The 21,320-nt window shown below is 40.8% G+C and overlaps 3 protein-coding genes across 4 annotated transcripts; 2 read left to right on the top strand and 1 right to left on the bottom strand.

The window, feature by feature from the left end:
- The first annotated feature begins 1,836 nt into the window (after positions 1-1,836).
- LOC138597755 (heterogeneous nuclear ribonucleoprotein H-like) lies at positions 1,837-7,496 on the top strand. The gene is made up of 11 exons (XM_069669236.1): positions 1,837-1,899; positions 3,147-3,243; positions 3,335-3,490; positions 3,575-3,718; positions 4,618-4,756; positions 5,510-5,688; positions 5,835-5,947; positions 6,075-6,210; positions 6,308-6,391; positions 6,523-6,615; positions 6,724-7,496. The coding sequence occupies exons 2-11, from the start codon at positions 3,162-3,164 to the stop codon at positions 6,819-6,821; spliced, it is 1,224 nt and encodes a 407-aa protein (XP_069525337.1). The 5' UTR covers positions 1,837-1,899; positions 3,147-3,161; the 3' UTR covers positions 6,822-7,496.
- Positions 7,497-7,515: 19 nt separating this feature from the next.
- Positions 7,516-13,726, bottom strand: rufy1 (RUN and FYVE domain containing 1). Its single transcript, XM_069669235.1, has 17 exons — positions 13,382-13,726; positions 12,901-13,080; positions 12,686-12,803; positions 12,494-12,595; positions 12,228-12,351; positions 12,071-12,132; positions 11,837-11,972; positions 11,564-11,665; positions 11,352-11,468; positions 10,947-11,114; positions 10,763-10,860; positions 10,564-10,683; positions 9,752-9,881; positions 8,702-8,796; positions 8,571-8,619; positions 8,406-8,483; positions 7,516-8,320 (listed from the first exon to the last, which is right to left on the bottom strand). Exons 1-17 carry the CDS (start codon positions 13,719-13,721, stop codon positions 8,177-8,179), a joined length of 2,163 nt encoding a protein of 720 aa, XP_069525336.1. The 5' UTR covers positions 13,722-13,726; the 3' UTR covers positions 7,516-8,176.
- Positions 13,727-15,873: 2,147 nt separating this feature from the next.
- On the top strand, positions 15,874-19,313 carry hbegfa (heparin-binding EGF-like growth factor a). 2 transcript variants are annotated; one of them, XM_069670601.1, is made up of 6 exons: positions 15,874-16,115; positions 16,845-17,093; positions 17,188-17,386; positions 17,489-17,644; positions 17,787-17,873; positions 17,987-19,313. In XM_069670601.1, exons 1-5 carry the CDS (start codon positions 16,073-16,075, stop codon positions 17,857-17,859), a joined length of 720 nt encoding a protein of 239 aa, XP_069526702.1. In that variant the 5' UTR covers positions 15,874-16,072; the 3' UTR covers positions 17,860-17,873; positions 17,987-19,313. The 2 variants fall into 2 exon arrangements, with proteins under 2 accessions (XP_069526702.1, XP_069526703.1); XM_069670602.1 differs by lacking the exon at positions 17,787-17,873.
- Positions 19,314-21,320: the final 2,007 nt, after the last annotated feature.

Genomic DNA, 21,320 nt, shown 5'->3' on the forward strand with positions numbered 1-21,320 from the left:
TGGTTTCATTTTTTACTTTCACAACAATCAAAAACTGAAGGTATGAACACTTCATTGGAGCACCCCCCTATACACTGTTAATTCTACTACTTACTAATCTAAAAGTGTCTGCCAAGAGCGTAAGGATTTTTTGGTTAGAAATTTGCAGAAAGGCTGCTGATTTCAGGCACTGTTCTTTATGAACCATCAACAATTGTTGATATTGAGTTAAAATTGCCTCACTCAACAAAAGTTCCCAGAAAACCTTTACACTTTATGAATCATTATGGCTCATATGTATGCAATGCCTTATGGGGAAGAATATATTAAACAATAAAATACAAGACAAAAAGACGTCTGTAGAGGCATGTTTGGTTATTTTTTCTTTTCTTTTTTTTAAGTGTTAAGAGGAATATTGCAATAGGAAAATTCTCTTTAAGAACCCCTGAACTTGAAAGTTTGCTAATTTGAAGGTAAACGTATTATAAAAAATGTAACTATTCTAAAGTACATGTTCAGTTAAAAGTGAAAATTGATGATTAATAAATAATGACTAAGCAGTATTTTAATGTTGTAAATGGCAGAGCCACATTTTGCTGCACTCTTCAGTAGAATATTATAAATGCACTTTATCTAATTTTAATAACATTTTTATAAAAGTTACTAGAAAGTATTTTTTAAGCCTTTACAAAAATGTTGTACAGAAAAAGACAGCATTCCCTACTGATGTGTATTCTGAATATATAAATAAATGCACATAATAAAAAAGTCAAGTAACAATACATAAAAATTAGTACATTACTTAGTTGGTGTAAATTGTTTCTTTCTACCTCCATCAGATATAATTCTTATAGTACACTATATTTCTATAGTATCTGGCCATTGGTCAGTTTACAGCTTCTCTCATGCAGGAGGATGTAAAGGACCTTACCAAAAGGCACTTGAAGTTGTTGACAGCAGGGATGCTTCTCTTGGTCCAATCCTTTCAGTGAGTTCAACAATTACAACAGATGACCTACTGAAAGCTATAAGTGACTTTCTTTATTATTTGCCCACCCTCACCAACATATTGGATTAGCTGGTTGTTATAAGATTGTGAGGGGTTTGTTTATTTCTCCTGCACAAATTTAAAACTAGTGATCTTTCTCCCAAAGTAACCAAAACCAGCCGCTGGTTTTGGCAATATAGCCGACCTAAAAAAAGCTTATGCTATTTAGGTAATGGTTACATATCATCATTGTCACACTCAACTCAAAAATGTGTTGTGTTTTGCTGGTGCTTGAGTTGACTAATTGTATGGGCAGGTCGTTAACAGTAAAATGGCCAAATAGCCTAGTGTTTTTTCTCATGTTTGAGTTAGCTTACATATAGTAAACATAAGCTCCGTTAGCCCTTTATGTGAAACGAGGCCTGTGATACATGTATTCTACCTTGAAAGACGCTGAAAAACGTTATTATTTAGTTATGGCCACTATAAACAGGGTTAGTTGAATTTGTAGGCCAGGAGATGCCGCCCGGGCCAGCCAGGGCCTAGGGCAGCAACGTCATCATTTTAGGGCGTGGACGCAGGCCAGGCTTAGACGGGGTTGCCAGGCTTGTTTAAAAACCCACACTTTCTATAAATGTTGAGCTATTATAGTACATTAAGCAAACTAGAGATTCTTGGGTTTTAGATAGGATTCACAGCAACATGAACAATATTATTAAATAATCTTTTTAAATGGTTGTTTGAATTAAATAACCTGATTGTGCAGCAGTCTTGAATTGCGCCATTAATTAGTTGAGTGAGTGCGTGATGTTATACTTCCTCATGGGGGGCTGGCTTAGCAGCTCTGGCAACCCAGTACAAGGTTTCAGCTTCATCACGCACGCAAGTCTGGTCATACATACCTCAGCGTGTTGCATCTTTGCTTGAATCAGGTAAACTCAGAATTGCAGCTTTTGTTTAATGCGTCTTAGGATACCGTAATATCAATTTTGCAACTTTTACAGCAGAGTATAGTTACCGGTTTAAATATATTTTTTCATTCTAAATTACCGTTAGCTGGCGAATGTTAGCTGTAGCTAACCGTTAAGGCTAATAACATGGCGCCGGCTGAGAGGGCCGCTTTTGTTCTTGTGTCTGTGGGTGCGGTAGTTAGCTAGTTGAAGGCCATGAGCGTCGTCGAAACTAATTCATCTCCTAAATTATTAATTAAAATGTTCGTGTTTTGGGACCCTTAAATATCTGACAAAATCCCCAAGCTTCTAGTAACTGTCGAAACCGTGTCACGTTGCTAGCTACACACTATTGTGTAGCTAACGTTAGCTAACAGCAAAGGACTACGGGCTCGCGCTTTTTTATTGTTCTTTTAGTTAGCAAGAGCTGGTGATAAGGCAATTGTGACTACTGCATGAGAGTTACTTTCAGATATTAACATTCTTCATAGCATGGAAGTGCCACAACATCGAGCTTGTTCAACGTTATATGATTTTGCCTATACCGGTTAGATAAAAGACAGCCTCAAGATGGTGCTGCAAAATTATCACTAACCAAGATGCATGCAAGGCTATTGTGACCATTCAAAACCATGGGGAAAATCTTTAACCTTAAAAAGTTGAAACATTAAAATGAAAGATCTATACTTTTAGCATGTAGTGTAAGCCACCAATAAATGTTAGTGTTTCCCCATTTAGGTGAATATTAGTGTTCAAGGAATAGTCCAGCACACTAATGTGAGACAATATGAACTAGTATATTAGAATTTTCTTGTGTTGATCTGTGGAAAACAGGGAAACATTGTGGAATATGCAGATATTCAGAATCAGAATCGGTGTTTATTGGCAAGTAGGTTTACACATACAAGGAATTTGTTTTGGTGATTTTGGTGCAGAACAATTAATACAGAACTAGAATAAAAGTAATTAAAGACTGAAATAGAATAAGATAAAAAAAAAAATAAGAATAAAAATATAAAAAGCAATACGTATAATACAAATAGTACAAAATATGTACAACAGGTGTGATTAAAACCTGTACAGGTGTGCAGGATATTGAATAGTGCAAAGAGCTTACAGTACTAATTTAATATATGTGTAGACAATACACATCTATAGACAATAGTCCAGTGTGCATTAATGTGCGTTTCATACTCATGCTGAATTTTAGTATGTTTTTTTCCCTTCAGGGAACGACAACAGTCATGGCTGATGAGGGATATGTAGTACGTATCAGGGGCCTCCCTTGGTCCTGCTCAGTGGATGAAGTACAGAGATTTTTTTCAGGTACATATCAATGCATGTTATATTTCTTAAGCAAATGCACATTCATATAAAGCAATCAGAAAAAATGATTTGATAATGCGTTCAAATGCAGATTGCAAAATCATCAACAATGGAGGTGGCATTCACTTCACCTACACAAGAGAGGGCCGTCCTAGTGGAGAGGCATTTGTCGAGTTGGAGACGGAGGAAGACCTGAAGATTGCAGTGAAGAAGGACAGAGAAACTATGGGTCACAGATATGTAGAGGGTGTGTACAACTCCTTACGCATAATGACTCCTTTAAATGTGATGATGCTGTGATAGCTGACCGTTGTATGTCTTGTGATTATAGTTTTTAAATCCAACAATGTCGAGATGGACTGGGTCATGAAGCACACAGGTCCAAACTGTCCAGAAACGGCAGGAGATGGGCTCGTCCGGCTCCGAGGGCTCCCCTTTGGTTGCAGCAAAGAGGAGATAGTACAATTTTTCTCAGGTAAGGATATACCCTGCTCTGTGGTAACTTGTAAAACTTCCTTAATGTAATGTCGGTTAAACAATATTTTTTTGGGTTTATTTTTTCATCTTCCTTTTCTTGTTTCCCTTCTCCTATGGACACTTAACAAGTCTTGCATCTGATTTTACAAAGAGGTCAATATGCCATGGAAAGTGATCATTACCTAATGTTTAAAATTAACTGAAAGAATTAGGTGATCAGCGAGGAAATGATGCCAGAAAAGTTATCTAGCTCTAATGTAAATGGAGAAAATATTTGAGTACTTAGTTTCTTTTCAAGGGCACGGATCTGTTATGCAAACATCCTTTTCCCATCCTTGCACATCATTTTCATCTTAAGCCCATTCTCCACACTTCTTTTCCTTAAAATGGCTCAGATACGTTTTTAAGTTGTTTGTACCTACTGGTAATTTACTAATGATGGAATGGGTTTCACTAATCACTGATTCAACTCTCTCTAACCCCAGTGTCATTGTTTCTTTTCCCATTTCCTCACACTTGTCTTTTAAATACATTTTTTCTTATTTACACTACACACAAAGTGTTGCATTAGTATTTAATGGGCAAACGGTAACTAAACTCATGTCACTCACCAGGATCTTGTTCTCTGTTCATCAACACACCCACTAGCCTGATGTCCCAAATAGTGCCCTTTTCCATATTCTTCCTCTATCCTCTCATTTCTATTTTATCCCCAAAATACGGTGAATGTAAGTCGTTTCAATGGCCAGTCACTGGTTACAATCTGAACTGGTATGTGTGATGATGTATAGAGTTTTCCATAAGTTTTCTATCTCTCTCTTTAGAGAAAGTTCTCTCTGTGATTGGGCATGTGATTTAATATGTCCCCTGCTGGGGTTATCTGTCCTTGGGTTGAAGGGTTGGAAATCGTGCCAAATGGGATAACTTTGCCGGTGGACATCCAGGGGAGGAGTACGGGGGAGGCCTTCGTGCAGTTTGCTTCACAGGATATAGCTGAAAAGGCTCTAAAGAAACACAAGGAAAGAATAGGGCACAGGTGGGGATGGTTGGTTGGTTGGCTGGATAAGTTGCTTTTCTTATGGTGTGCACCCTCAACATGTGATCCAAATGCAAAACGGACACTATATAACTCATGGCTGATTTAAGCATATTTGTATTATTTACCACACACATATAGAACAGCCATGTTAGATAAAAAACATATTCCACACATTCACAATGTCCAATGGGAACATTAGTGCTTTGGCACCATTCACAAATATGAGACGAAACCTGAAAAAGATAACACGGTTAATTTGAAGAACAAATGGTGTCTTTGCACTAAACATCAGTCCAGGTTGATAAATGGTAAGGAGTCTTCCTGGTGGTTAAATCAGAAGGGCCACTGTACACTTGGATCTGGAGCCCACTGTCACAGGTAATGCTTAGAGTGGGTTGCAGAAGGGCTGGAGCCCGCTCTGTCCCTCTAAAACCAGGACAATGGCTGTCATGGCAAGGACACAGGACGGTCTATTGAATCAGATATCTTTAAGTCATTGCAGGTAACCATAAGAAAAGTGTAAACGTCATAAGGCCCTTATCAATTTGGACAGCTTAATTTTTGCAACTCAGTGAATAAGTTCTTTTTTTTTTTTACCCTATTAACAACTACCATTATGTATTCAAAGATATAACTACCTATGGACTACACCATGACAGCATCTGTTAGCCCAGTTGATCAGTTTTGAGCAAGTGCAGCCTTGCCCAGTCCATTCCCCATGTCCTCACTGTGGTATCTCTATGCTCTCAGGTACATTGAGATCTTCAAGAGTAGCCGCGCTGAGGTGCGGACACATTATGAACCCCAGCGGAAGCCAATGGGCATGCAGAGACCTGGGCCCTACGACCGGCCTTCTGGTGGTCGCGGCTACAACATGATGGGCCGAGGGGGATCCTATGACAGAATGCGTCGCGGGGGCTACGGAGGAGGTGGGTGTCGGATGATTTTTAAATTTGCAGTCATTTAAAATAATAAGTCGCCATATGTTCCTTTATGCAGACACTGTACAGTTGAATTAATACGATTTAAGATGTACAGTCTTCATGAGACCTGCTAATCTATTATTTCCATACAGGTGTATCAGATGGACGGTACGGTGATGGCGGTTCTTCCTTCCAGAGCACAACAGGACACTGTGTCCACATGAGGGGCCTACCATACAGAGCTACAGAGACAGATATCTACAATGTAAGTCAGAGGAATGACCAAATGATAGACAACTTTAACACTGAAATCCTCTTTACCCTGTGCCTGCTGCAGATGTTAAATTTGCATATACACACGTTTTAACCTGTCACTGTTTGCTTTTCCTTAGTTCTTCTCACCATTGAATCCAGTGCGGGTTCATATTGAGATCGGTCCTGATGGCAGAGTAACCGGGGAGGCGGATGTAGAGTTTGCAACACATGAGGATGCTGTGGCAGCCATGTCTAAAGACAAAGCCAACATGCGTGAGTTTAAATTTTAAAATAGGACTTTACCACTTCAATTATAAAAAAGGATTTTGATAATGTTGATGTTCATTGTTTCTCTCTGTCTGCCCCTCAGAGCACCGCTACGTGGAGCTGTTCTTGAACTCAACAGCAGGTGGCAGTAATGGAGCCTATGGCAGCCAAATGATGGGTGGCATGGGTAAGTGTCAGTAATAGAGCTTGGGAGAGTTTTGGCCTCACAAAATGAGCTGCACCACACAACTGTACACCCCATATGAAATAGTTATGATGCTTTATTATCCTCCTGAACATGATGTGTCCTCTCTACAGGGAACCAATCGTCTTACAGCGGTGGCCAGCTGAGCTCGGGGTACTCTGGGGGATACAGCAGCCAGGGCAATATGGGCGGCTACAGTGACTACAGTGAGTGTCAGCTGTGTTATAATAAGCACATAAAAGCTGTGTGTTCTTGTGTGTGACTCCTTGATGAACTCCTCGGTCCTATGGTGTTTATTCTCTCTCTCTTGTTAGGTAACCAGGGCGGCATGGGAAGCAGTTACTATGGCGGTGGTGGAGGAGGAGGAAGCAGAGGCTCTATGAATGGACTGGGCGGGGGATGGGGAATGTAGATTTTTTTTGTTGTTTTGCCCCCTTAATTTGATGTGTTTTTTAACTCAGCATTTGGCTGGAAGGACTGGAAACGCAAGTCTCGCCTTGTAAACATAGGGTAGGGTCAGGTGAGGTTGTTTTGAAAATATCGAGGGGTAGGGTTTGTATTTTTTTTTAAGTGGATGATCTTCAGAGAGAAGCGAGATCATCTGGTGTCAGAGAGAAGCGCTGTTCGTCTTCCCCATTCCTCACTGATTTAACACACCAATGAAACCGTGCTTTAAATTTTCATTACCAGGAAGTGTGTTTTTGTGTTATCGTTCTCTAAGCACCTGGCTGTTCCTGAAAGTTATCTCATCCTGTGCTGGTGGATTTAACGTTAGTTTCAATGTCTGAGTGCACGAACAAAACAAATCCGAATGTCCGTCTTCTGATGTTTAGACCTTGTTTCATCCTCATCGTGTTTAGCCTTTTTTATTTCCAGTTAAAATCTGAATTTTGAGACTTCATATGATCCGAGCATGTTTTTGTTTTTTTTACAGTGTGACTGTTAGGCGGTTTCTCTGGATGAGTGTTATGTCAAAAGCAAGTGAATTTCAAATCTGTTGACATGAAGGTTTCTACTGCTTCAAATGCTATTTGTATTTCCTGTGCACAAAGTGAATAAACTAGTCTGGAATATCTAATTGAAACAAGCATTGAGAAACAGGCGCTTTTATTCATTTATCAAATATCTAGATATAAAACTTTTGGTCACCATTCTCAAATTAAGAAAATGGCTTTGTAGCAATTAACACAATCCACAAAACGTTGTTATAATACATTCTAAAATAGTTTGATTTGTTAACATTCTACAGTCATTTACACAAGTTTGCATGTTTCCAGCAGAGGGGCCGTAGCTGCAAAAACGGTTACATAGTAGATGTATGACAAGTTGATCAATATCAAGTGAAGTACATGTGTTAACTCTAAAAACCAGCCACAAATGATCCACAACAAAAGCTGAAACCAACAGTGACCTTTCCTTGGGACCTCAACATAATCTACACGTGCTGAATTAAAAACCTACTTTTTAAAATGATCAGTTTATCTAGTCCGAATGATCAAACTGATGTTACTCCATCCAAAAGAAACTATGATCACATAGATATACCAAACTTAACTTTTACTGTCTGCACAATGAATATTAGCTCATGTTTAAAAAGGTGGCCCCTTGTTTAATACAGGTTAGTGTTCCTGAATTTCAGGTAACAGCGGAAAGGGATCACCAAATCACATTTCCCTAGTGTTTGACGACATTTCTCTTGTAACATGGTAGATGGAAATTATTGTGGATGGGTATGTGCCGTGTTAGAAAGCTCCTGTAGCAGTTTTGTCAGGAAACTGTGGAGGAGCTCCTCTGCAGCAGGAGGGCGTGGCACATATCACACACCCGCACGGGCCGAGGGTAGGAGGGTAAGGCCAGCTCATTAGCGGAACAGCTGTTGCAGTAGATGTCTCCACAGTTTCTGCAGTGGTGCTGCAACACACAAACATATGCAAGTTGACATTGCTGGGAAGATGATGATAGATGTTGTGATGAAATGTAATGAAAAGAAGCCAACCTTTCTGCGTGCGATGGAGAACTCTTTCTGGCATTGCTTGCATTGAGTGGCCTCGTCGTCCTTCAGCCAGGCGTGGCCCTGATGGGAGCAATGAATTTACAAGGTTATTTTTCTTTGTCAGTTTAACAGCATTTATTGCACAAGTACACCATTGTTCACATTTACCTTCAGAGCTTTGTTGACCTCCTTGAAGTCTTCCATCTTAAGTTTAGACCTTAAAAAAAATGAACACAACATAAGAACTTCATGACCTGACATGGTAAACATTATAAGATGATAAAAGCAGAAGTACTGACTGGCTGAGATGAAGCCCCATCTCCTGTAGAGCCTGTTCCTGCTGCTCACATCTCTGCTGCAGCTGCTGCTTCTCCTGCTTCAAATCCTGGAGCTCCTGCACCATCAGTTCACAGAAAACAAACACCAGAACATCACACTACTGGACAGCAGCGATTCACAAGCTTGGTAAGTGTACAACTGGTGGAGGGCAAGAGCTTTTCTTAAAGGCTGAACAGTTGCACTCAAAGAGGCCCAAGTCCCTAACTCTGAACCATTACATTTAATTTAATTACAGACAAATGCAATAATATATTTTTGTGTTATTACATTAGACGTAAATGTTTTATTACATTTGAAATCTCCTACAAGGTCTAGGCAAGAGACAACACTGACCATGATATTGCAACTTCAGATGAACATGAGATGAAAAAAGGTGTGTGAAGTGAAAAGAGGTGGGTCTTTGTTGTGACATTGTTGGAATCTGCAGTGAGAAATGGTACTTGGAAATTTGGTTTGGTACAAGGCCTAAAAGTTTGAAAACCACCGCTGTACAGGATTACTGAGGATTTGCTACCAACATTTGTTGAACTAATAGGATGAACAACATTTTGCAGAGGCTACGTACCAAATGAACTGCAACAAAATCTAATGCAGTGATTTGTTTTTTACATACGTAACTGTTCCAACAGGAGAATCTCTTGAACTGCAGCATGTAGGAAAAACTAATCCTGGAATATCTGTTAAACTAACCTGATAGTGACTAAAATACAGACTTTTTAAAAGAGTTATTTATGCTTGTGCCTGGTATTTATACATGACCATGCAATTCAAATCTGCAAATCAAAGTGCACGGCACATAATGAACACTTCAGGATGGAGATAGGAAACTACATATGAACCCTCTAGTTATGAGCGTTTTAAAGTTTTTTTATGGTTTCCAAAGAAGATTGGACTGAGCCCAACCCTGGTATGTGTGTGTGTGTGTGTGTGTGTGTGTGTGTGTGTGTGTGTGTGTGTGTGTGTGAGTGTGTGAGTGTGTGAGTGTGTGAGTGTGTGAGTGTGACACTGACCGTGTTCAGGCCCTGCAGTTGTTGCAGCTGTGTGCGGAGTTCGATGCTGTTGTCCTGTTCCCGCTGCAGAGCTTTCTGCAGGCTTTGTCTCTGTTCCCTCTCTGTGCGCAGCTCGCTCTCCAAACCCACTCTGAAGACAGGGACGAGACATTGTGATAGTTGGAAGTGACTAAGCCTATATCTATGTAGAACTTCATGTTGAAATATTAATCTAATTAAGAACTGAAGCGGGTACTACAGTTACATGACTTGGCAGTTTTTAAGACTTGAATGTCTGAAGAGAAAAATCTAGATTTGACTCAGACTTTGAAAAGGTGAAACTCAAAATCTGTAAATCTGTCTGTCGTCAGTTGGTTAACCTTATTAAATACTAAGCTTAGATACTATAATTGTTAGACAAGTGTACCTATTTGATCTTTAATTTGTTTGGTAATTATTGATGGAACTTAAAGTATGCTATGCTAGGTTCTCCTACTCCCTTTGCTAAGTTCTCCCACTCTCTATGCTAGGTTCTCCTGCTCGCTATGCTAAGTTCTCCCACTCGCTATGCTAGGTTCTCCCGCTCGCTATGCTAGGTTCTCCCGCTCGCTATGCTAGGCTCTCCCACTCGCTAAGCTAGGTTCAACCACTTGCTATGCTAGGTTAGTTAGTTATGCAGCTTAGCTGGTCTTTAAACTGCCCTTCAGTCGAGCATTAAGTCATGTTGGCCAAATATGTTATTTTTAGTTATTCAATCCTTCTGTAAATTGCTTTCCTTTTTGTAGTGTGTAAACATGAGCTATACAAACTGTATTATTCTTAGTGTATTATACCTTAGTGTATCCAGATCAGTCAGTTGTTTCTGCAAAGCATCCACTTTTCCTTCCAGCTCCACCTTCATATCTTTGTCTGACTGGTCACTTTGTTTTCGCTGCCGCTCTGAGTTCTGTAGTCTGGGACGCACAAATCACCAAGGAAAATTTAATTTAAAGAAGAATCATCGTAAAACACAAAGACATGCACAATACACACCTTTGTTCTAGTTCCTTCATGGTTTTCTCCATTTCGTCCATCTTCTGCTCCAGCTGCACAGCCTCCGCCTGCTTTTTTTCTGCCTCTCGTTGCGAGTCCTTAAGAGCAACATGGACTGTGTTAATGTGCGTTCTGTCTGAGTGGTCATGCAAGAGGAAGATAAAGTGTACTTGAGTGCTTCTACCTGAGCTTTGTGGAACATTTGCACGTTAAGAGTCTTGACTTGGTCGAGCTGGAGGCGCAGGGCTGCCAGGGCGTCCTGCTTCTCATGCGTGTCCTTCTCCAGCAGCTTCATGGCCACCTCGATCTCCTGCTTCAGGCTCACCTGGAGCTCCAACTCACGCTCCAGCTCCTGCAGTGCAAAAGGAATCAGGATGCTTTGCAACCCTCACACAGAACTCACTGTTGATTCATATTAACTTTGTACTGACAATGGAGTATGAAGACTACTTTGCATTTTACAGATAATGCCTCCCACCAATAAAAGAGCTTCAACCTTAACCTCATCCTCACAAGAAGAAGCGACATCGAGCAGCTCAATCACCTTTCTATTTTTTACTCTAGTGCTGTAATCTGTCTAAAAACTGACCTGGCGAATGCGCTTTTCCTCTTTATACTGTGTCCAAACCACATTATACATCTCATCCAGGCCCTGTCGAGTCTGTTTGTACGTGTCCAGCTCCACCTGGCTGTCCTGAAGAGCTGCCTGGAAAAACAAACACATAATAGAGTTGTTTATGTTGTTTCTTATTCATTCTGAGTGGTTAGGAAGTTGCATTTTTTTTGTAAATGCTTTCTGACCTCTTCCTTTTTCTGGCTGGACTGCAGGATTGACTCATTCTCCTTTCTCAGGTGTTCCTGTTCCCCCCGCAGAGAGTTGATTCTGTCTGTTGCTGCTGTCAGCTGAGGGGAAGAAAAACACACACTTGTCCATCAGGTGAAACACACCTAATGCACACAGATGCTTTGTTGACTTATGAGAAGAATCCTTTCTTTGTGGATAGTTGATTGGAGCAAGTCAATATTTACCACACCTCCCAAGTACAGACACAATCCTATGACTAGTTCACACACCTCCTCGACAAGTTTGCTGTTGGTCTTCTCTAAAGAGTCCATCTTAGCCTGCAGGTCAGTGACGGTGCCACTTAGGTGACGATTCAACTCCTCAATGTAGTGCTTCTGATCTAATATGGCGGTCATCTTACCATCACTAAAAGAGAATTAAAAACAGGGCTTAAGTGTGCATAAAGGTCTGTTTGGAATGGAAATATGCCAGAGACTGTGATTCTGTCTGAAAACCAAACTCACTCTTTTGGAGTCTCACTGTTGGCAGGGTCCTTCAGATAAAGGGAGAAGTCAATGACCCCCACCTAAAATGGAAAGACAAAATTATCACTATTGTTTCTTATGCAGTAAATGAGTTGCTGGCACCATGTGTAGGCCAACACAACCTGTCAACACTCACCTGAGAATCAAGATCCTCCCCTTTAATACAAAGGTTAGCGTCAATTACGTTGAGACCAACAAGGAGTCCCCCCATCACAGCTCCTTCCTCCTCCACCATTAACGCTCCAGAGTCATAAAACTCACTAGAAAGGGATTGACAAATAAAGGGTGTAAGATGAGGTGAGTAGAGAAAAGAAAACATTGGAAATGTGGGAAATTAACTGTTAATTGATTTAAGAAATACCTGCTTTATTAAAGGCAACATTACCAATTATTTTTACTAACCTCAGGAGATCTTTGCGGTCCAGCAAAGCTTTCATATAATCTGCTACTGTCTTCTGCATGAGCGCTAAATGCAGCCAAGCCCTTGCTCTCCCCAAACCGGTCCTGAAAGCAAATAAAAAAGAAATACAATAATCAGTGTTGAGCCTTCTTTACACTGTAGCTTTACTTGGAATAAGTCTTAGTGTAGCATACTTGATGCCCGGCAGGTCTCTGGCACTTGTGGCAATGTTAACAGACTCTGGACACAACTTCTCCACCAGCTCCAAAGGTCCCCATATTGACTTGTTCTGACCGATGAAGGATTTCTTGGCTGAAAAAATAAATAAATAAAATAAAAGTAATATGAGCGTTCTCTGGTACTAGCATGGAAGTAATAAAAACAAATTCTGTTTCAAAGCACTTTTCACCTTTCAGCCCATGTTTGAGGCAATGCTCCAGGACAATGAAGAACTGCTGCAGAGGAGGGTAATCCGAGTCCAGCGTCCTGCCCAGACTCAAGGAGGACTGGATTAATACTTTGATGCTCAGCTTCAACATGCTGAGCAGGTTAGATCTTTCTATTGCCATGGGGTCTTTGGGGGGCAGAACTGTAAAGAAAAAACACTGAAATGAGATCACTCCTTCAAATACAGGCTTTCAGGAGATATAAAAGAAGCATGTTTACAAGCAAAGCAGAATAAAAACTGCATGTAGTGGCAGTTAGAGCAGCGTGACCTTGTGCACGGTCATCAATCCATAAAATCAAAGTTTTATACTGGAAGTCATGCGTCTGCTGACAGCTGACATTAGCTCAGTCCAAGAGGAAGTGGCATTTAGGACTTTATGGCTGCATTATTTTACAACTTAGCTCTAATTGAGTTTCAAGAGTTAATAACTGTCGCAGACTACCTGGAAGCTTTTTTGAAGTGTTGTTGACATCATTTTCGGGCTCTCTTTCCGTTGGGGAGCTTGCGGCGGACCCCTGTGAGGGATTTCTGTGAGCAGCAGCATAGCTCACCCCGCTGCTAATCGTCTCCGTGGCCTTCCGAGCGAGTGACAGGATCGGAGCCGACCAACTGTTCTCTGTCGCCGGCTCTGCCGCTGGAGCCGACTTCTCTGTCCGCTCCTGCTCCTCGCTGTCTCCGGACTCGCCGTCGGTGGCGACGCCCGAAACTTCTGTTTCATCTAGCTGTTGTTTTGCTTCTCCATCTTCAACAGCTGTGTTTACTTCCTCCGACTCGTCGGCCATGTTTGCCCCCCCTCCCCTCGCCCCCAGCATCCACGTGACAACACTTGAGCAATCACGCGCGCCGTAAGAACTTTATTCTTCATTTTTGGGTTATTGGCGGTTAGAAAGTTAGCACAAGGGTGCATTAGTGCCACCTACTGGACTGGAGGATGTGGTGCAGTAGACAGACAAAAACACTGCTTAACATGATAACATAATTCACTTAACAGGTTAAGTTTATCTGATGTCTCCACGTGGGCATTTTCTAATGTAATGATTGAGGTTTTACTTACTTTTATATTTTTTACTCTCCATGGATATGACCAGTTGAACATATAAATCTATTTTAGCTGGTCATTTAAATTCATTTCATTAAGTGTTAAATTTAAACCTGTGTGTTCCAGAACATAAAAGGGTCACCATATCTGTTATTGACACACTTTCTTCTATTGTCAACATGCATGTTTGTATTTTGTACTGATGGAAACTAACCCTTTCTGTACATTTAAAATGGGATGTCCTTTCCTTATGATTATTTTAAGGAAATCTATGATAGACAAATCTGGATTACAAACCATGCAAAGCCAGCAGCTGACCACAGCCGGACACCTGCGGGGTAACAAAATAGGTTACTGAATGGTAGGACATTTGTTTAAGATGTAGATAAACTGAAATGACACAGGGCTTAAAAGGAAAGCCTGCATTTTTACGTTGTTTATGGCGTTAAGCCAACGCTAAAGGCCTTTGACAAACAAGACCTTCTGATATGTTACCGCCATTAATTGTGGCATCTGGGCCTTTTTTTTAAGGCAAGTTCAAATGTCTGCTGCAAAAAAAATTTATTAAATGGATAGGAGGCAACTCGGACACACTGATAAATTGATCAGTGTGTGTGAGTTGTTATTCAGTCTCTGAAACCTTTGAACTATTTGTAAATATGCATACCATATGCACACACTGTTTGTAGATGTAACTTTGCACTACCTTCCATTTGGGATACAGCTCAGTCTCCCCTGTGTGTGAACAACAGATGACCACAAAGTCGGTCAAAATCGGTCCCATTGCTGCACTGATCAAAGTGGAAACATTATGATTTTCTACTTTCTGTTAGTTGTTGTAATAAATATTTCGACATATGTATTAAAAATCCACCTGCACGTCTCTCCGCGTGTACTCACAGCAGGTATGACATAGTTCTTATCCCTACCACGTGGTGGCGCAGACACGCTGCGCATTATTTGCCAGAGGAATATCCAAAGGTGCTTTTATTACTTATAATTCACCACCCCAGTTTAGACCGTGCTGTTATTATTTTCTATTCTTTATTCCCGGCCGGTAAGCCTTTCATATTTAATACTAAAACTCACTATTATTATTTGACTCTAAACATAGGGTCACTTTGGACCGTTATATGTAAGTATGTGTATACTACTGATCTCAGCCGGAACAAACAACTGTGAATACCAGAAATGGAGACTTGAGCAAATAGATGAAAACATATTTTTTAAATAGTTAGGTGTAGGCTTGGTGTTTAATTTTATTTTGTTACTTTCTTACCTTATATGTTTGTGTCATTTATGACTGACTATCTATCTATCTATCTATCTATAAATAGATAGTACATGGACAAATTAGTGATTGTAAGAATGTATTACAAAGCTACTACAGAGATACTTTAAAAACTAGTTTTAAAATATGAAACAACCAAAGATTACTCCAGGTGGTTCTATGCTTTAAGAGAATGAATGATGATCATTACGTTTAGTCGATTTATTTTGTACCCCCACCCCCCAAATAACAATTTCCCTGAGGACTTTACAATCTGTACAGCAAAAATAACCAGGGCCACATAAACAACAACTTGCAGATCCTTAATATTAGGCAAGATCACATACTAAATAATTAATTCCTTAGTAATGCCTGTTACTCTGACCCTGTAGGCTTTAGCCTGCTGTAGTTCCACACCAAAGTAAGTAATAACTCGAACAGTAGCCTAATTAATGGTTGTAATGAGGCTACTAATAGGCTATCTTTGCATCAGAGCACACTTTGAGCAGTATTCGTCTGTAGTTTGCACACAGTGTAGTGTGGGCGTGGTAGGAGGAGGTGAAGGTGGAGGAGGACCATAAATACCCCTGTTTCTCTGTGTGGACGCTCTCTTTCTGCGCTCCTCTCAGGCAGTAACATCCGACACGCAGTAGCCCTCTGAAGTCAAAGAGGTGGAAAACAAGCGGGATTAATCCACATAAAAACTTCAAGAAAAAAAAGAAACAAAGGAATATTTAAAACCGGAACACAAGGAAGGAATACAACTTGTCGATCGTCTTATTTTTGAAACTTTTCTTCTAAAAATCGCAGGAAGTTTTGACATCATGAGGATTTTCAGTGTTGTGCTCCTGCTGGTTCACGCCATGGGTAAGTTGCGATCATGTATCCTGTAATGTTTCTTTCTCGGTCATGTTTGACATTTGCTTTCTATGCTATCTAATAGCTGATCTAATCTTGGCTTTAAGTGTTAAACCTCAGAAGCATGGCCGAGCTAATAACACATCTTGTAAACTTCATAACCTTTAAGGCAAAGTTTTCATGATGCCAGGCTATTCAGGAGCTAATGGGGTCATCTCTCTATTTTAGAGCATGCTTTATGTAACTGGATACATTTATTTTTAACTCATATTCTTGCCTGACATTAGCTAACTGTCTGTCCATGCATTTTGTGTGTGTGTAGCCATAGAGCCATAGAGAGTATACACCACCCCTGAATCATTCCCCTTCAAATCTAAACCGTCCCTCTGAGAAGACATGGCTTTCTAGGTCCAACCATACTTTTGGCTAGTTTCCACTCTGCTTAAGTGCTCCTGAACAAGACAGAAATTACATCCCAACCCTCTATGGACCGTTCTCTGTGTCTGAGCATGTGCATTTCCTAACAGGGATCAGTTTGATTCCTTTGAAAGCTAAAAATCCCGCCTGGAGCTTCCTTGTGCACAACATGTTTCAACTTGCCCTCAGAAGTCCAGCCCACCTTGGCACAGTAACCCCAGAGAGCTGATAGTCCCCTAGAGGAAGCGTGTCTTAGAGCTCTGTCAAATCAAACTGAGATGCATTTTTTAGACGTTTAACCACTCTTTTTCTCTCTTCCAGTGGTGTCCAGACTGGCCAGTGGTGCTGCAGTCGACAGGTATGAGAGCGACAGGCACCGGGACACAGCTGTTATCAACTTTTTGGACACAACCAAAGACAACAAGGTTGAGGAGGAGAGCAGGAGCGCAGGTGTGACAACAATGGGGAATGGTCAGGAAGAGGAGGATGAGGAGTATGATGATGAATATTATTACTCGGACGAGTATGAAGACGGCTTGTCTGGAGACTATGAATTGGAAGTGCCTCAAGGTAAGAAACTCAAGTTTGTCATTTTTTAAACACAGTTCTGTTTTGCTTTCTTAACAAAGGTGATAACTTTATTTCTGTTCTGTTTTTGGTTTAGTTGCCATGTCCAGCAAACCTAAAGACCCATCTGCCATCCTGGAGGCCGAAAGAACCGAAGAAAAGAGAAGGAAACCAAAGGGAAGGAAGAGGGGGAAAGGAAAGGGAAAGAAGAGGAATCCTTGTCTTAAGAAGTACAAGGATTTCTGCATTCACGGCACCTGCCAGTACCTGAGGGAAGTCCGTGCCCCATCCTGTGTGTAAGTATCAGCTCTGTATTTGTCCGTGCACAAACTCTAAAACACTCTGGACCCACTGAATTATTAACCTCTTAACCGTCTCCCTTTCTGTCCTGTGCGCAGGTGCCTCCCGAGCTACTCTGGGGAAAGGTGTCAGTTCTTCACCCTCCCCTCGGAGAAGCGTCAGGAGGGCTACAACCGGACCACAGCGCTTGCCGTGGTGGCGGTGGTGCTGTCCTCCGTCTGCCTCACCATCATTGGCCTTTTATTATTGCTCAGGTGAGTAAAACACTCGTAGATTAGCTCACAAACACACACGACCAACCACTCATACACACAGATATAGGGTTTTACTAGAGACTTAGCTGATACTTGTCTTAGACAGACACTGAACAAGCTCCTTTTCTTGTGTTTCTTACAGGTTTCACAAGCGGGGAGCGTATGATGTAGAGAGTGAAGAGAAGGTCAAACTAGGGTTAGCGTCCAACCACTGAAGAGACAAAGAGAGGTGAGTTTAGAGGAACATTGCCACAAACACATAAACACTGACAAACTACATTTATATTCTCTGTTTCTTGAATGAAGTAAAGTTTTACTCATATCCTCTCTTGTTTTTTTCAGGCAAAGATGCGGAAATTCTACCTCAAAATAGAAAAAGAGAAGTGAACCGCTGAGGGAGGTCCTAGAGGGAAAAGGATCGTACATGAAGAAGGCGACAAAGGTTGTTGTGTGCCTGACCCTCTGCTACATGTTCAGATGAAAAAAAAGGACAGCTGAACATATTCCTGAAGGCCTCAGGAAAAGAAGACGGCCCGCCCGAAACTGGAATACTAACGGCCCGGAGGATGGACTGGAGATGTGATGAGCGAAAGGTGAAAAGCATGAGAAGAAGAAGAAGAAGAAGAAGAAGAAGAAGAAGAAGAAGAAGGAACATGTCTAGACTCTGTGCTGCTTCTCCACTGTCGTTTCAGACTGAACTGAACAAGAAAAAGTTTTTAACAACCAGAGCTCAACCTGGATTTTCTTTTTTCTCTCAACAGCATTTTGTATTTTCCTGCACAAGTCCGTCTTTTATTTTCTTTGTGTACAGTAAACGGTATATTTATAATTCTAATTTATTTATTTAAGCTAACTGTATTTATAGAGATTTAACCACCTTCAACAAGTTTATAAAATAAAGATGTTACAGTTGTTTTTATATTTCCTATTTGGATGACATGGTATTTATTTATGAAACGGAAAAGCAAACAGAAGCTCCTTAAGATATTAAGAATAAATGAGAAGAGATGTGATACATAAAGTTCTGATTTGTGGATTTAATTTTGGCACTCCGTAGATGATCAATAGCACTGTGATTAATAAATTGATCTTTGAATAGACATGGAATTTATATAATTATAACTTAGCGTGGTTTCATTGAGGTAAACACTCTGTTAAAGCTCACACAGTTACATACCTTTAAACCTGGAAGATGCCCAGTTCAACCAGCTGGATCTGTCTGCAGCTCCACTGTTCATGTTTAGGGGTTCAGAGCATTGCTCAAAGGCACATCAGCGGTTGTAATGAGGCGGTGGAAAGCACTTCACTTTCTATACCTAAACGTATCCTTCAGGTTTGTGGGATCTTAAGGGCCACATTAGGCTTTGTGTTCGGCCTCAATGCTAAGATACAGTAGATACATTGCACTGGCCTATGTATGACTAAAAGCTGCACAATCAGCGTCTGTATTGTTATGAAACTGTAACAAGGGAGTCAAATATCCAATGCACTGTATGAATATGTTGTCTTACCATCATTATAAGAGACTCCCTCACATCCATGTTCAGCTGTAAAGCAAAAAAAAATGTGAATTATAATGTTCCACCCTTTCAAATCCTGTCCTGCAGTTTTGAAGTGATTGTTATTTATGTGATGTTTTTCAGAGCTAAATAAAAAAAGTCTATCAGAATTATTGTCTCCTGAAGTTGTACTTTATTACAAATCAAAGCTCTGTGTTCTCAGCCTTTACACGAGTCTCCGATCAGTTAAGTAAGGTCATGTTTATTTTCGCTCTTTGGTGCACTTCCTGAGTCTGGCCACACATTAATGTGGTATTTTTGAACAGCCGGGCTGGATAATGATAACATCAGCGTGTTCTTTTGGCCCTGTAATTATAGTAAAGATAATATTTTTATTTCCCCTGTCTCTGACGTGTGCGCAACAGCTTTTAACCAAGGCACCTGTATCCTGGCCATCAGTGCTATTATGTTCTGTGCTCAAAAGGTGAGTATTTTTAGTCACTGCTGTGTAGATAAAGAGTCAGAAGAAGGCCTGGTTCATTATGTTTAAATGCTACAATACCAAAGTCCTGAGGCCTTTCTCTTTGGACCGTATGCGAAAGAGATTATCAGTTTCACGTGTTGACAGCTGCGTTATCAGACTCACTGACAGATCAATCACCAAGTGTGCGGTCAGGACTCACTCACCGAGCCACGGGGGAACAGATGTGCAGCGTGTTGGCCGAGAGAACACCTGATGTTCAGCCACAGTGCATCATGCCGCAGCACCACACACCATTACTCAGACAGCCAACAGATGTCACGTTCAAAGACACACCACCAAGTGAAACATCTGAGACCTCAACCAGCCCTGAGTGCCGCAGAGTTCAGAGAGACCGCGTGCAGCAGATATTAGCAGGATGCAACAATGCTGTCATGTATGCCGCACACAGGTTTAATGGGGGTAAGGAAAGTCAAAAGGCCCAGCTGGACTCAAAGGCAGGCAGAGACCCAGCCGTACGTTAGTCACCCCTTGAAGTCGCCTCCTACACGGATGTTGTTACATCGACACAGTGCGTGTGTGTGTGTGGGAATGTGGTAGAGTAATGCCTTCAGGCTGGGTTAACCGAACCATTACAGGCAAAAATCCACAGCAAAACACGAGTGTTTACATGTTTGCTAAGGCATGTTTGTGGGTTTGATTCCCATACTTTCTATATATACTGAATAAACAAGATACTGTCAGATGTTCACACTGGGAAATGGTAGTTAAAGACAGATGTGCAGTTGAACCATGAGGGTGTGGCACCTGATTCAGGACTTCTCATTCCCATTTGTTGAGCAACTGAAAAACAGCACTTCTCAGCAATCCCCATTTATATTTATATATGCTCACTTTGCTCTTTTGGTAGATGAACTAACATGGCAAATATGTTTCATTAAACTTGAGGTACGTAATTTGTCTATTGAAAACAACACAAAACCCACAAATGATATACACCACGGGTCCTCAAACTTTTTTGGGCCAAAGACCCCCTCATAAGCATAACACCGATAAAGCATATGCTTACTGCCATTTTATACTCTAAAATGCAATTGGAAGTATTTGTATTGTAAAACGTATCAACCTAAATACTTCAGACCTGTTTCATAGTGATAAACAGAAAAACATTTCACTTTGAATCTTCTTAATACCACTTACACTACCAGTCAAAGGTCTGGACACACTTTCCCATTCACTTGTATGAGAAAATGTGTCCAAACTTTTGACTGGTAGTGTATATATTGTAAAACAGAAGGTCTTATTTAAATTGATGGTAGACTCAACTTGACAGCACTTATACTTTATAAGTAATTGATCTCAAAAGCTTTCAGAAAAATAACAGCAGCAAGACAGCCGCAGGAACGGTTTGTTGTGATCTGTGTGAGTTGAGTGATTCATGACAGATTGATGTGATGTTTCACAATCATGTCAGTTTCTATTGGTCCAAAGTTAACATGGGTGGGAGTTATGAACACAATATGCTTTTTTCATCAGTGCAATTGGTCCTCATCTGTAGACATGCAGTTTTGAATGATACTGCACAATTTTACGATTTATTATTTCGCGGAACCTCGGTTCATCGAGCCCCAGGGGTCCTAGGACCCCACTTTGAGAACCACTGATTTACACAACTAAAAATAAAGAACATTATGAA

Source organism: Semicossyphus pulcher, unplaced genomic scaffold (assembly GCF_022749685.1).
Source record: "Semicossyphus pulcher isolate SPU_LCO1_2020_fin unplaced genomic scaffold, fSemPul1.0.p SCAF_2, whole genome shotgun sequence".
NCBI lineage: Eukaryota > Metazoa > Chordata > Actinopteri > Labriformes > Labridae > Semicossyphus > Semicossyphus pulcher.

Excerpts from the sequence above, each read along its gene's own strand:
- hbegfa (XM_069670601.1), top strand. The coding sequence starts at position 16,073 with ATGAGGATTTTCAGTGTTGTGCTCCTGCTGGTTCACGCCATGG. Across the intron at positions 17,387-17,488 it reads GTCCGTGCCCCATCCTGTGT|GTGCCTCCCGAGCTACTCTG; the intron begins GTAAGTATCAGC and ends TCCTGTGCGCAG. Across the intron at positions 17,645-17,786 it reads GGCCTTTTATTATTGCTCAG|GTTTCACAAGCGGGGAGCGT; the intron begins GTGAGTAAAACA and ends TGTTTCTTACAG.
- rufy1 (XM_069669235.1), bottom strand. The coding sequence starts at position 13,721 with ATGGCCGACGAGTCGGAGGAAGTAAACACAGCTGTTGAAGATGGAGAA. Across the intron at positions 11,469-11,563 it reads CCAGCCAGAAAAAGGAAGAG|GCAGCTCTTCAGGACAGCCA; the intron begins GTCAGAAAGCAT and ends TTGTTTTTCCAG. Across the intron at positions 8,321-8,405 it reads TCTCCATCGCACGCAGAAAG|CACCACTGCAGAAACTGTGG; the intron begins GTTGGCTTCTTT and ends TGTGTGTTGCAG.
- LOC138597755 (XM_069669236.1), top strand. The coding sequence starts at position 3,162 with ATGGCTGATGAGGGATATGTAGTACGTATCAGGGGCCTCCCTTGGTCC. Across the intron at positions 3,719-4,617 it reads GATAGTACAATTTTTCTCAG|GGTTGGAAATCGTGCCAAAT; the intron begins GTAAGGATATAC and ends CTTGGGTTGAAG. Across the intron at positions 6,392-6,522 it reads CCAAATGATGGGTGGCATGG|GGAACCAATCGTCTTACAGC; the intron begins GTAAGTGTCAGT and ends TCCTCTCTACAG.